This window comes from Hippoglossus stenolepis, chromosome 8, assembly GCF_022539355.2.
Source record: "Hippoglossus stenolepis isolate QCI-W04-F060 chromosome 8, HSTE1.2, whole genome shotgun sequence".
NCBI lineage: Eukaryota > Metazoa > Chordata > Actinopteri > Pleuronectiformes > Pleuronectidae > Hippoglossus > Hippoglossus stenolepis.
This window is the reverse complement of record NC_061490.1, coordinates 26,931,535-26,945,984: the sequence shown is the minus strand read 5'-3', so window position 1 is coordinate 26,945,984 and position 14,450 is coordinate 26,931,535. Positions and strand designations below refer to the sequence as shown.

Here is a 14,450-nt window from a genome sequence, read left to right as displayed (position 1 = left end):
ATAGAGGTCCCCACAAACACTAAACATCACACTCCCAGGTCCCCACAAACACTAAACATCACACTCACAGGTCCCCACAAACACTAAACATCACACTCAGAGGTCCCCACAAACACTAAACATCACACTCAGAGGTCCCCACAAACACTAAACATCACACTCCCAGGTCCCCACAACAAACATCACACTCAAGTCCCCACAAACACTAAACATCACCTCCCAGGTCCCCACAAACACTAAACATCACACTCCCAGGTCCCCACAAACACTAAACATCACACTCCCAGTCCCCACAAACACTAAACATCACCTCAGAGGTCCCCACAAACACTAAACATCACCTCAGGTCCCACAGCCTAAACATCACCTCACAGGTCCCCACAAACACTAAACATCACACTCAGAGGTCCCCACAAACACTAAACATCACACTCAGAGGTCCCCACAAACACTAAACATCACACTCCCAGGTCCCCACAAACACTAAACATCACACTCGTCCCCACAAACACTAAACATCACACTCCCAGGTCCCCACAAACACTAAACATCACACTGGTCCCCACAAACACTAAACATCACACTCAGAGTCCCCACAAACACTAAACATCACACTCCCAGGTCCCCACAAACACTAAACATCACACTCAGAGTCCCCACAAACACTAAACATCACACTCCCAGGTCCCCACAAACACTAAACATCACACTCCGAGGTCCCCACAAACACTAAACATCACACTCCCAGGTCCCCACAAACACTAAACATCACACTCACAGGTCCCCACAAACACTAAACATCACACTCCCAGGTCCCCACAAACACTAAACATCACACTCACAGGTCCCCACAAACACTAAACATCACACTCACAGGTCCCCACAAACACTAAACATCACACTCAGAGGTCCCCACAAACACTAAACATCACACTCAGAGGTCCCCACAAACACTAAACATCACACTCCCAGGTCCCCACAAACACTAAACATCACACTCACAGGTCCCCACAAACACTAAACATCACACTCCCAGGTCCCCACAAACACTAAACATCACACTCAGAGGTCCCCACAAACACTAAACATCACACTCACAGGTCCCCACAAACACTAAACATCACACTCAGAGGTCCCCACAAACACTAAACATCACACTCCCAGGTCCCCACAAACACTAACAAACACCACAGGTCCCCACAAACACTAAACATCACTCCCAGGTCCCCACAAACCTAAACATCACACTCCCAGGTCCCCACAAACACTAAACATCACACTCCCAGGTCCCCACAAACACTAAACATCACACTCAGAGGTCCCCACAAACACTAAACATCACACTCCCAGGTCCCCACAAACACTAAACATCACACTCAGAGGTCCCCACAAACACTAAACATCACACTCACAGGTCCCCACAAACACTAAACATCACACTCAGAAGTCCCCACAAACACTAAACATCACATCAGAGCCCACCATCCCTCACAGGTCCCCACAAACACTAAACATCACACTCACAGGTCCCCACAAACACTAAACATCACACTCCCAGGTCCCCACAAACACTAAACATCACACTCAGAGGTCCCCACAAACACTAAACATCACACTCCCAGGTCCCCACAACACAACATCACCTCAGAGGTCCCACAAACACTAACATCATCCGGGTCCCAACACTAAACATCACATCCAGGTCCCCACAAACACTAAACATCACACTCCCAGGTCCCCACAAACACTAAACATCACCTCACAGGTCCCAACACAAACACACCACACAAACATAAAACACACTACAACACAACCAGTCCCACAAACACTAAACATCACCTCAGAGGTCCCCACAAACACTAAACATCACACACACCAGGGTCCCCACAAACACTAAACATCACACTCACAGGTCCCCACAAACACTAAACATCACACTCACAGGTCCCCAAATTCTGAAGGAATTGTTTTCTTTATTCTTTATTTGCATCTGATACTGACTGTGTATGTGGTCTTCAGGTTCTGGAGTTTCGTCGTTCTGTCTCCACCCGGGTGTTATCCGGACTGAGCTGGGTCGTCATGTTCAGGGCTGGTTTCCCCTGCTGGGGGCGCTGCTGAGCCTCCCCTCCCTGCTGCTCATGAAGACACCAATTCAGGGCGCTCAGACCAGTGTTTACTGCTCCATCACACCGGGTCTGGAGGAACGATCCGGATGCTACTTCAGGTAAAGGCTGGGGGAGGAGTCTGAAATACAATACACACCAGCTCAACACACAAAATGTTGAATTTCATGGCACAGGTGTTTCACACAGACTTTATTTAATATTACTTATTTATTATTGATTTGTGAGTTTAACTGAAAATATTCTCAGTCGTCATGGGGACACGGGGTCTTTAGGAGTTTTGCATGTGAAGACACAAAGAGAAAATGACGTTGTCCTCCCAAGTCTGAAAAACAAACGTGTGTGTGTGTGTTCAGTGACTGTGCAGAGAAGGACGTTGCTGCGGGGGGGCGGGACGATGCTGTGGCGAGGATGCTGTGGGAGGAGAGCGCCCGATTGGTTGGATTAAAGGACACGTGCTGACCTCTGTGAACAGCAGGGGGAATTGAAGGATCAGACAACAGCGCCCCCTTTTTAGGAGAAGCGCACGAGCATCACTGTGATTGACAGCTGACTAGAGCCAATCAGAGGCATCAGTCCAGAGTGATAAGAATATCAATGAATACAACTTTACTTCATTACATCATAATAATATAATAAATATTCATCAGTATTCAGCGAATATGAAATAAAAATATTGTTTTTCTGCAGAGTGAAGAGTGAGTGGAGTGTTCTACTGTGACCTCTGACCTTTGACCTATGTCTGTTTGTTTGATTCAAACTTCTCAAGATACAAATCATCTACAAACACCAACATTTTTCATTTCTGGGAAAGTTTCAAGTGAAAGTTTCATGTTTGTTTTGTGGATTAAATATAATGATGATAACAAGATGATGTGTCATCAGTTTTATCTTTGGATTTAATACAGAAGTTAAATTAACATCACAGTTTTATCTTTATAAACGGAATCAGAATCAGGGGGGCAGAGTCAGTGTGATGCAGGGGGCTTGTTTGTGAGCCCCCCTGGGCAAAAAACTGTTCAGGTGGCGCGAGGTTTTGGTCTTGATGGCCCGGAACCTTTTTTCCGGATGGGAGTCTCTGGAATAGGTGGTGGCCGGGATGGGAAGGATCAGCAATGATCTTGCCTGCTCTCTTCCTGGTCCTGGAGTGGAACAGGTGTAGGAGAGCCGGCAGGTCGCAGCCGATGACCTTCTCAGCTGACCGAATGATCCGCTGCAGTCTGCCCTTGTCCTTGGCAGTGGAGGCAGCGAACCAGACGGTGATTGATGCGGTGAGGATGGACTCAATGATGGCCGTGTAGAACTCGACCATCACTTTCTGCGGCATGTTGAATTTCTTCAGTTGCCGCAGGAAGAACATCCTCTGCTGGGCCTTCTTGATGATGGTGGTGATGTTCTCAGCCCACCTCAGGTCCTGTGCAATTATAGTCCCCAGGAATCTGAAAGACTCCACTGTTTTAACTGGGGAGTCGCACATGGTGAGGGGGGCGGTTTGGGCTGGGCTCCTCCTGAAGTCTGCTATCATCTCTACAGTTTTCGAAACGTTTAGCTCCAGGAAGTTCTGGCTGCACCAGGAAGCCAGGCTGTCAGCCAGGCTGTCAACTTTTTTTTTTGCAAAAAAAACTATGTAAAGAAAAAGTTGTTTCAGTTGCTGACGTGAATTTTTTATGCTAAAAAAATCGAGACAAGCAGGTCGTGCTGGTTCTGTGTTACTTTTAACAGTGGAAATGTGTCGTCGCTAAGTTTTCTGATCGAATCAATCAACGGAAAGTCAAATGTCATTTATGGTTTATTCATTTCTTTTAACTGTTTTTGTTTTAATTGGTAACTGAACTAGTTACGCATTGATGATGATTGGGTTAGGGTTCTGATGACAATACTGTAACCTTTAACTTTTACCTATACTATACTGTGAAGGGCTTTGAGTGGCCATCAAGAAAAGATCTGTATAAATACATTTATAAAAACTGACTCCTGAGCCTGAAACCTGTGTTCTGTGTAGTGACCAGCAGGGCGACTCCACTGGTAGTTTCTCTAGAAGTCTATAGAAAGTGACTCTACTTCTCACTTTATAACGTCAGGAAACATTCAGGAGTTTCTGTCTCAGTCTCTAGTTTCAAGTCTTCTTCAAACAGCTGATGTTCATTTAGTGAATTATGATCATTTAGAGTCAAACAGACCATAAAGCACCGGATGTGTTGGGGGTACCACAGAGTGATTGACAGCTAGTACCGTCCAATGGGTGCAGGTGGCAGGTGTATGTGGGCGTGCCCTCGAGCTCTCAACTCAGGCTCCACCCCCTTCCTCCTAATATGGTTACTTCTGGTTTCAAACAACCAAGATGTGAAACTGATGCTTCAGAGCAGCAGCTGACGTCTGATCTGTGGGCGTGTCAGTAAATAATCTGCACATCTGTCTGACCCACTTTGTTGATCCACACACACACACACACACACACACACACACACACACAATAGACTTATTAGACTTAACCGATGGGGGGCGCTGTGGGGCTGCCGAGGAGCCGCTGAGCCAGCGGGGAGTCCTGAGGAGGAGGAGGAGGAGGAGGAGTAACCGGACACCGACTCACAGAGCGGCCCCCGGCCGGTCAGAGAGCAGCGGTGTCCGGCGGCAGCAGCACGGAGCAGCGGGGCGACGAGCGGAGCCACACCGAGCACCGACAGCTGAGGAGCGGCCGAAGCTCCGGTCCTCTCCCCGGACTTCAACAGCTGCTACCGGCTTCCCTTCTCCGCCTCCTCCCGCTCAACTGTGGAGGAATAACGGAGTTACCGAGAAGTGAAGTCCCGACACCGGCAGCATGAAGAAGAACTGCTCCGGAAAACGGGTGAGTGCCACCGGAACCGGCACTGGCCGCGCGTGACGGTTCTTTTAATCACGTTTAACCGGAGCGCGAGGAACAAAAGGATTCTCCTTTGAGGCTTTTGTTTTGAAGGAAACTCTGAACGATACATCACTCCACTTCCGGTTTTCACAATAAGAGCCTTACTGACAGTTGAAAGAGGAAAAGTGAGAAAAAGATACAAATACACAACAAACACACAATAAACTTACAATAAACACACATCAGTTACAAACAGATACACAACTAATTTAATTAGTTTGTTTCTATTTATCTGTTGATATTGTTTTTAATGTTTCTATTGTATTTTTATATTTATGTATAATTTATATGTATTGTTTATATTTATAAATTATTATAAATAATTATTCTATTACTAATATTCAATCAAAATGAATTTAGTTGCTTTTGTGTAATTATTTATTTCAGATTTACAGTTGTCTATCATAGAAGAAAAGAAAAGTAACAAAATATAAAACATAGTAACAATAATAATATTAATAATATAAAATGATAATAATAATAGTGGAGACAAAAGAAACCAGTGTGACGAGCTGAGATGTCTATTAAAATTTAGGTTGAAATCTTTAACCTGACTTCACTTCCTGTTTCCTGTGTACAGGGTCCGCAGGACTCTGCTTTGCAGAACCTTCAGCCCGATAAAGTGGGCTGGATCCGAAAGTTCTGTGGGAGAGGGATCTTCAGAGAGATCTGGAAGAACCGGTTCGTGGTCGTGCGAGGAGATCAGCTGTTCATCTGTGAGAAGGAGGTGAGTTGAGGGGGCGGGGCCACACCGTTAGCTGACCTATGATTGGAGGGGATCAGTAGCTGGTGCCTCGTTAACAACTTTAATTATTGCCATGGTGATGAGGTGTCATGTGTGATGCTCCACATCCTGTGACAACTTTTTAATGGACTTACAGAACGTCTGTAGGTTCTAACAGACCTTATTCTGATGCTCTCCAAGTTTAAAGGATCACTTTAAACAAACAAGAGAGATTTGGTGTCCAGGTGTGTAGTACTGTGTAGTACTGTGTAGTACTGTGTAGTACTGTGTAGTAGTCTGTGATGTGTGGTTCCAGAAAGTTCCTCCTCCACTTTCTATGGTTGAAATTCTGCAGGAGTCAAGTTTCAGTCTGAGCTGCAGACACACAGAGGTCTCCGGTTTCACTGCTGTAACACAGGATGGAACGTCCTCATAGAACCCTTATCACACACAGAACATCTTCATAGAACCTTTATCACATACAGAATGTCCTTGTAGAACCCTAAGCCTGAAGTCTACCTCAGAACATTTATCATTTCTGCTTCCAATCTATTTGCTAAACACGTCACTTTATTGCTGAAGTTGAAAAAATATCTGAGAGAAATTCTAGAACAGGAGTTTCAGACAAGGTTCTGAATTCTGAGCTGTAATAGACACAAGGACCCAGGAAGCTGTGGAACCTCCTCTTCCTCACAGTGGTTCCATGTTCAGACCATTTTGGTTCATGTGAAACTTCTGCTTTCAACAGCTCAACTTCCTGTTTGACCAGGAATAGAAACACTGTGTGACACCAGAGAAACACACACACACACACACACACACACACACACACACACACACACAGTTTATGACACAACGCAGCGTTTTAACTTCTTCGTTGCAGAAGAAGCGACTTCCTGTTTCTCCAGGAACGTAAACATGAATTCATTAGTTTTTATAAAGATCAGTTCTACGTGTGATGATAGAAAACATCAGAGAGCAGAATAATGCTCCTCAGTGCAGTGGTGCTGCTGAGGGGGGCCACCTTGATAGAGTAAAGGAGCGTCAAAATAACCAAAATAATTATTGTATTGATTGATTGATGTATTATTTGGGGGGGGGGGTTCAGATCACGATTTGATGGGGAAAGAAATCCTCAAGTAAACACTGATGACGTTAGCATTGTACATACATGTATAAAGTTTTAATGGTCTGTCACTCCTACTGAAGAAACCTACTTCCCTCTAGTATATACACTGTAGGTTCGGTGTGTGTGTGTGTGTGTGTCAGTACTGTGTGTGTGAGTGTGTCAGTACTGTGTGTGTGAGTGTGTCAGTACTGTGTCTGCCGGCTCTGCTGTTTTCTTACAGACATTATACCTGATAACTGAAATCTCATAATTTTCCTTTATGCCACTGTTTTGCTTTATAATGTTAAAACTCTTTTCTTTTTATTTAGTACTTGAAGGCGACAGAGCCACTGTTGTTTTTTGAATATTTTTAATAAAAGATGTGATTTATTTTTGTTTTTTTTACCGTGGTATCAAATTGGGTATAATCAGGGAATTTCATGGAATCGGGTGAAGGTGAAGTGTTTGAGTCAAAACAAAACCCTTCTGGAGTTTCAGGGGAAAACAGAGTTGCAGCGTTTGCACGTAGCCATTGGAAACTGGCGCACACTGCACACAAGCTCTTGCCCGAGGGCGTGGTCGGGCTGCACGTTAGCATCACTACTTCCGGTTGCGGACATTTGGCTAAAGACCTTGCTTCTGTAAATGACCTCGTTTCTAGTTGAATATGAAGGTCAAGGCTTCCGTACACTTGGGGACATCACAGGAGCAGGTTGTGTTTTTTCTGTTGTTTTATTAAGTTTGAAGTCTCAGCCACCAGTTACTTCAGCTGTATTGGATTCTGCTCTAACTCTGTTTACCCCTGAAACTCCAGAAGTGCTTTGCAGAGTCAAACACTCCCCCCCCCCCATCGGCATAGTGGTGAGTAGATATTGAGGGAATTATCATTTTTGGGTGAACTATCCCTTTAAGATCCAGACGATCCAGAGTTAAAAACCACCAAGATGTAAAAATGTGACTTCAAACTGGATAAAAAGGTCAGAGGTCAGACTCGTTATGTAAGGGGCTGAGCTCTGATTATTGAACATTGATCAAATGACTGACGATACAGGCAGTGTGTGAGTAGTGGGTGTGGCCTCTCTCCCAGGAAGTCTCAGTTTAAAGCTGGTTAATAATTTATGTTGTTTCCATGACGATTAATGAGCTGCAGTTTAGCTTTTGGGGACACATGAAAACCTGTGTGTGTGTGAGTCTGTCTGTCTGTCTGTCTGTCTGTGTGTGTGTGTGTGTGTGTGTGTGTCTGTCTGTCTGTCGGTCTTTCTGTCTGTCTATGTGTGTGTCTGTCTGTCTGTGTGTGTGTGTGTGAGTGTGTCTGTCTGTCTGTCTGTCTGTCTTTCTGTCTGTCTATGTGTGTGTCTGTCTGTCTGTCTGTCTGTCTGTGTGTGTGTGTGTGTGTGTCTGTCTGTCTGTCTGTCTTTCTGTCTGTCTATGTGTGTGTCTGTCTGTCTGTCTGTGTGTGTGTGTGAGTGTGTCTGTCTGTCTGTGTGTGTGTCTGTCTGTCTGTCTATGTGGTGTCTGTCTGTCTGTCTGTGTGTGTGTGTGTGTCTGTCTGTCCTTCTGTCTGTCTATGTGTGTGTGTCTGTCTGTGTCTGTGTGTGTGTGAGTCTGTCTGTCTGTCTGTCTGTCTGTCTGTCTGTCTTTCTGTCTGTCTGTGTGTGTGTGTGAGTGTGTCTGTCTGTCTGTCTGTCTGTCTGTGTGCGATTATGAAAATCACTTGATTTTCTATTTAAATCATCTGAAGAAAGTTTCCATGTCTGACTGTATTTGCATGTTGATGTTGATGTTGGTCTGAAACTGAAGAATACAAACCAGCTGCAGTTGAGTTAAGAAGCAGCTGAAACTTTGACAGTGAGTTGAGACGTTGATAAAGTCACCTGAGAGTGGGCGGGACTTCGTGGTCCTGTTCTACGAAGAGAGTTCAACATATCCAGGATCTGTTTATCCAGCTGAACTTATCCTAACAATCACCGTCAGGCTCAGTGGTCACATGACGCTGGGTATCCACTCGTTAAGTTAACTCAGGTTTTCCTACTGTACAGTGCACATGAAAGGGGAGGGGTTTCCTGCATATGACCAATCACAGACATGGACAGTTTGACTGACAGCAGAGCTGAGGATCAAACTGTTGAATAATAAAAATCAGAGGAGAACAACCATCCAGAATAAAAGACACAGTTCCAGCTGCTGAATGCAGGAAGAACAGCTGGTAAAACATCTGGGATTGTTTTTATGGTAAAACTTCAGTAACAAGAGCAGATCTGAATTTAATGTCACCTGTTTCCATCACATGTCATTTACATGTATTGTCATTGTGTGTTCAGCATGAGTTACCATGGTGATTTATCCCGATAACAAGTGAACAGGCCTCTGGGAACAGAGGCTCCGCCCCCTCACTGTCACCTGACCTGTGACCTCTGACCCTTGGTGCAGGTGAAGGAGCCGGGTCGGGCTGACGAGCTGTTTGATCTTTCTGATTACGAACGCTGTGAAGAAATACGCAAGAACAAGAGTCGCAGCAAAAAGAGTCACAGCAAGTTCAGACTGCAGCGCTGCAGCTCGCCAGGCAACACGGTACGTCTGTCTGTCTGTCTGACTCCTGTCTGTCTGTCTGTCTGACTCCTGTCTGTCAGTCTGTCTGTCTGTCTGTCTGTCTTGTCTGTCTGACTGTCTGTCTGACTCCTGTCTGTCTGTCTGTCTGTCTGTCTGTCGTCTGTCTGACTCCTGTCTGTCTGTCTGTCTGACTGTCTGTCTGTCTGTCTGTCTGACTCCTGTCTGTCTGTCTGTCTGACTGTCTGTTCTGTCTGTCTGTCTGACTCCTGTCTGTCTGTCTGTCTGACTCCTGTCTGTCTGTCTGTCTGACTGTCTGTCTGTCTGTTGTCTGACTCCTGGTCTGTCTGTCTGTCTGACTGTCTGTCTGTCTGTCTGACTGACTCCTGTCTGTCTGTCTGACTGTCTGTCTGTCTGACTGACTCCTGTCTGTCTGTCTGTCTGTCTGACTGTCTGTCTGTCTGTCTGTCTGACTCCTGTCTGTCTGTCTGTCTGACTCCTGTCTGTCTGTCTGTCTGACTGTCTGTCTGTCTGTCTGTCTGTCTGTCTGTCTGTCTGTCTGACTCCTGTCTGTCTGTCTGTCTGACTGTCTGTCTGTCTGTCTGTCTGACTCCTGTCTGTCTGTCTGACTGACTCCTGTCTGTCTGTCTGTCTGACTGTCTGTCTGTCTGTCTGACTCCTGTCTGTCTGTCTGTCTGTCTGTCTGTGTCTGACTGACTGTCTGTCTGTCTGTCTGTCTGACTGTCTGTCGTCTGACTCCTGTCTGTCTGTCTGTCTGTCTGTCTGTCTGACTCCTGTCTGTCTGTCTGTCTGACTGTCTGTCTGTCTGTCTGTCTGACTGTCTGTCTGTCTGTCTGTCTGACTCCTGTCTGTCTGTCTGTCTGACTCCTGTCTGTCTGTCTGTCTGACTGTCTGTCTGTCTGTCTGACTCCTGTCTGTCTGTCTGTCTGTCTGACTGTCTGTCTGTCTGTCTGTCTGTCTGACTCCTGTCTGTCTGTCTGTCTACTCCTGTCTGTCTGTCTGTCTGACTCCTGTCTGTCTGTCTGTCTGACTGTCTGTCTGTCTGTCTGTCTGACTCCTGTCTGTCTGTCTGTCTGACTGACCTGTCTGTCTGTCTGTCTGTCTGTCTGTCTGTCTGACTCCTGTCTGTCTGTCTGTCTGACTCTGTCTGTCTGTCTGTCTGTCTGTCTGACTGACTCCTGTCTGTCTGTCTGACTGTCTGACTGACTGACTGTCTGTCTGTCTGTCTGTCTGTCTGACTCCTGTCTGTCTGTCTGATTGTACACGTCTGTCTGAATATGTATCTGTCTTTAATAAGAATCAATATCATTCACATTTACTTGAAGATTAACAATCAAAACAATAACTTCAACAATAACAAACAAGTTAGCAACACGCTAACACAAACTAACAACTACTTTTACAATGCGCAAAAACAAGATATAACAATTCATAATTTGTTTGTAACATGTAAAGAGATATACAAATATCAAGTTATCATCAAATTGCTCAAACATGCTAACAACAATGAAACAATATAAAAACTAGTTAACAAGCTAACATCAAAGATTTTTTAGGATAAACACCTATTAAATAAAAACTAAAAACAAAGTAAATGCAAAGAACATTTAACAAAATTTGTGAACATGCAAACATTAACATATCAAGCTTTAGCATTCTAAAAACATGCTAATACCAGAATAAAAGTTACTGTACCAACATGATAAAACAAGTTTATCAACAAAGAATATAATAAAAAGTTAATTTCAAGCTTAATCATTCAAATAACTAGCTAAAACATGCTAATATCAAAGACAAAAGCTACTATACAGACATGCTAACACAAGTTATCTACAATAAGTCTAATAAAACATCATAGCTAATACTAAGCTAAACATGCTACCAAGAAAGTAACAATAACATGTTAGCATCAACAATCAAGGTAACAAAAAACATTGACAGTGGAAACAAAGCCACAAGCTAATGTTTAACTGCAGCTGGAAGCTAACAGTGATGTAGTTGACATTAGAGTTCATGTTAGTTTGATTCTGTTCATTTCAAAACAAACATATAAATAAGGTCACTGTTTGCCTTGTAGGCTCCGAACCTGATCTTCCTGGCCGTCAGTCCTGAGGAGAAAGAATCCTGGATTAACGTCCTGAGCATTTCCATCACCAGAGCAAAGAACAGGATCCTGGACGAGGTAAAGACATCAGCCTCAGATTCACGTGATGATGACATCAAAGTTAGATTTAAAACCAGATGATAATAACATCAATGTGAGGGTTATGAGCTGTACTGCAGCCAGACACCAGGGGGCCATCCAGATGCTTTGGCTTCAGTTCAGGGAGCTGACATGTCCTCGTTTATTTACAGTTTAGAGCTCAAACCAACAGTTTGTTTGTCTCCTCTGAAGCTCGAAGTCATAAATCTTCAGTGGATTTTGTCTGATGTCACTGACGACTGATTTTACAAACTTCCTGTCATCGTGTTTATTTCAGTTACAGCAGCAGGAAGTGCGTCTGCTGATTCACATGCAGACAACCGTTGCCTTTTTTCCACCAATCAATACTCTGCTCAATACTCTGATCAATACTGGTTCTCTCAGCCATCGTGTTCCAGACTGAAAGAAACGTTCACGTCATCGATGTTGTTTTTTCCATCCAAGTTCACATCAGTGTAAAACAACAAAAACAAAATCTGATCATAAATTTTTATAATATAACATAAGATGTGGTTCTTCTTGAAAACCCAGTAAACCTCATGTCTGATGACAGTAATGATATTATTATTATTATTATTAATTATATTATCATTGTTATTATTATCGAACTGACTTTGGATTTGAAGAGTTTTTTTATTTACTTCAATACACAATGATCACAGCAGCGTCTGGTGGTGGTTAGAGGAACTGCAGCTGACGTGTTGTGTTTCAGGTAACCGTCGACGATTTGCAGCTTTCTCATCTGACCCGAGATCGAGTGAAGATTCCTCACAATCGCAGACTGCCGACCAGAGGCCACCTGCTGGCCGTGGTTAGTACGACAGTTTCAGCATCAAATATTTGAAATATCTCTACAATCATTTTGTCAAATCAGAATAATGAAATGTAAAATTCTGGATGTTTAAGACTCTGACAACCAAGGATATTTCCAGCTGAAGACATGATCTTACAAACTGTCTCATCTGGACGGACGTAGTTTCATTTCACGATGACGTCAGAGGTCGTTCCTCTCATGTGTAACCAGGTGTTTCCAGATGTTGTGTCACTGATCCTCCTCCTCCTCCTCCTCCAGGCCTCCACGTCATTGTCGGATGGGACTTTGACTCTGGACCTGATTCAGGAGGAACACGCTCCGTCAAAGGGAGCAGTCGTCTGCGATGCGCTCAGGGTCAACCTGGACACATGTCTCCTTAGTCCAGACTGTCCCAGGTCCAAAACTGAGGCCACACTTTCTACCAGGGCCGCTGAGGCTTCTGGGAAATCCCACAGCCTTCCACGTGAGGTGGCAGTGGTGTGGGAGCAAACCCCTCAGCCAGCAAAGCGCCTGACGACGACAGAGAAAAATCGCTGCGTCTCCATGGACGAGATTCTTTCACATTCAGAGACTACAGTTACAAACAAAAAGACTGCGACCAGGTCAACATCGACCGCCACCGTGACGCTGATCAACCAGCTGCAGGAGCTGATCGGCCAGAAGCTGCAGAAGACGGAGCAGCTGCTGACAGAAGTGCGGTGGGAGTTGAAGGGGGAGGAGCCGGCCGAAGCTGAGAAACTCCTAAAGGAGGCAGCGACTGCCTGGCGTCAGGCCCGCGAAGTTCTGGAGGAGGTCAAGGAGCTGAGGGCATTGTATCGAGAACTGGACTCGTCTTCTCCCGTCAGTAAGAAACCAAACCCAGACGTCAGAACCTGATGTGATTCAGTCTGGTTCAAACCGGTTCAGTCTGGACCAGATAAATTCAGGGTCAGGAGGAGACAGTTCAGTGTCCAGTGATGTGAAACGTTCTCAGAAGAACAAGGAGCAGAAATCCAGCTGAGGTCACGATTCCGTCCTCAGCTACAAAATGTCAGAACCCACCTGAGGAACCTTCACTTACCTGACCTCTCTGATCAGACTGAAGGAAAATGTGCCAACACAATTTAGACCCAATGAAAAACCTCAGATTCTATGTCTCCTTCATTTCTGCTCAGACGACGTGAAGAGGATGAAGTTTTATGCAGCTGGACACAAAACTGGAGAACAGACGGTACGAATGCAGAATTCCATTTCCTCAAAATGTGACGAAGTCTCCATCACATGGAGAAGGTTCGGACTTTTAACTGGACGACGATCTAAAACAGATAATAGTCGTAACATGAAGTTACAGGTTCAACATGAAGGAGTTACATACATTATATTTAGAGACATCTAGTGGTGAAGTTGCATATTACAATCAACTAAACCCTGAGGAGACAAGAACTGGGAGGAGCAGCAGAACATGACGTGTACATTCTGTTAGTTTTCACATTGTAATTTAGGGAGCGCACTAAAGAATTTAGTCTGACTTACGTACGTCACAACATCTCAGATTCACTTTAAGTGAGACATAACACGGTCTCTGGATCTCCCAGGTTTTTTTGGTCCTGGTTTGTTTCGGGTTTCAGTTAAAGATCAAATGAATTTGTCCTTAAATACAAAAACTTTATTTACAGACACTGACAGAAACAAATCACATGAGGTCAAGATGAATTAATTAATTTATGTTCTGAGGCAAAGTCAGTCAAATCTCTTTAAGGGTAAAAACTTGCTGAGTCATCACTCATTTTATGTTTCTCACGTCTGATCTGTTTTTTTCTGACATGATTTTGAAATGATGATCAGAGTCTCGATGGTGAAACTTAGATTTTATTCTATCAGAATAAAGTAAATTTGTAAAATGGAAACTTTGACTTGAATAAATCAACAGTTTGATCCGTAAACGTCTTCACTGATTCTCAACTCGTCAGTGACATCATCAGGCAGCTGATCTGAATCCAGCCGGACATGATGACATCATAGAGGGATG

General features: G+C 44.4%; 2 protein-coding genes across 3 annotated transcripts in view; both read left to right on the top strand.

Annotated features, from left to right (window-relative positions):
* si:dkey-23o4.6 (retinol dehydrogenase 13) overlaps positions 1–2,992 on the top strand; it is an 8,917-nt gene extending 5,925 nt beyond the window's left edge. Inside the window, exons 6-7 of one of the 2 annotated variants that reach the window (XM_035164794.2) lie at positions 2,020–2,096; positions 2,630–2,992. In XM_035164794.2, the coding sequence (XP_035020685.1) occupies positions 2,020–2,096; positions 2,630–2,665 (113 nt within the window). In that variant the 3' untranslated portion in view covers positions 2,666–2,992. Of the gene's footprint in view, positions 1–2,019; positions 2,225–2,479 lie in introns of both variants that reach the window. The other variant, XM_035164793.2, reaches the window with a different exon arrangement.
* Positions 2,993–4,437: 1,445 nt separating this feature from the next.
* On the top strand, positions 4,438–14,364 carry plekho1b (pleckstrin homology domain containing, family O member 1b). Its single transcript, XM_035164792.2, has 6 exons — positions 4,438–4,968; positions 5,606–5,752; positions 9,288–9,428; positions 11,503–11,607; positions 12,341–12,439; positions 12,701–14,364. The coding sequence occupies exons 1-6, from the start codon at positions 4,942–4,944 to the stop codon at positions 13,316–13,318; spliced, it is 1,137 nt and encodes a 378-aa protein (XP_035020683.1). The 5' UTR covers positions 4,438–4,941; the 3' UTR covers positions 13,319–14,364.
* Positions 14,365–14,450: the final 86 nt, after the last annotated feature.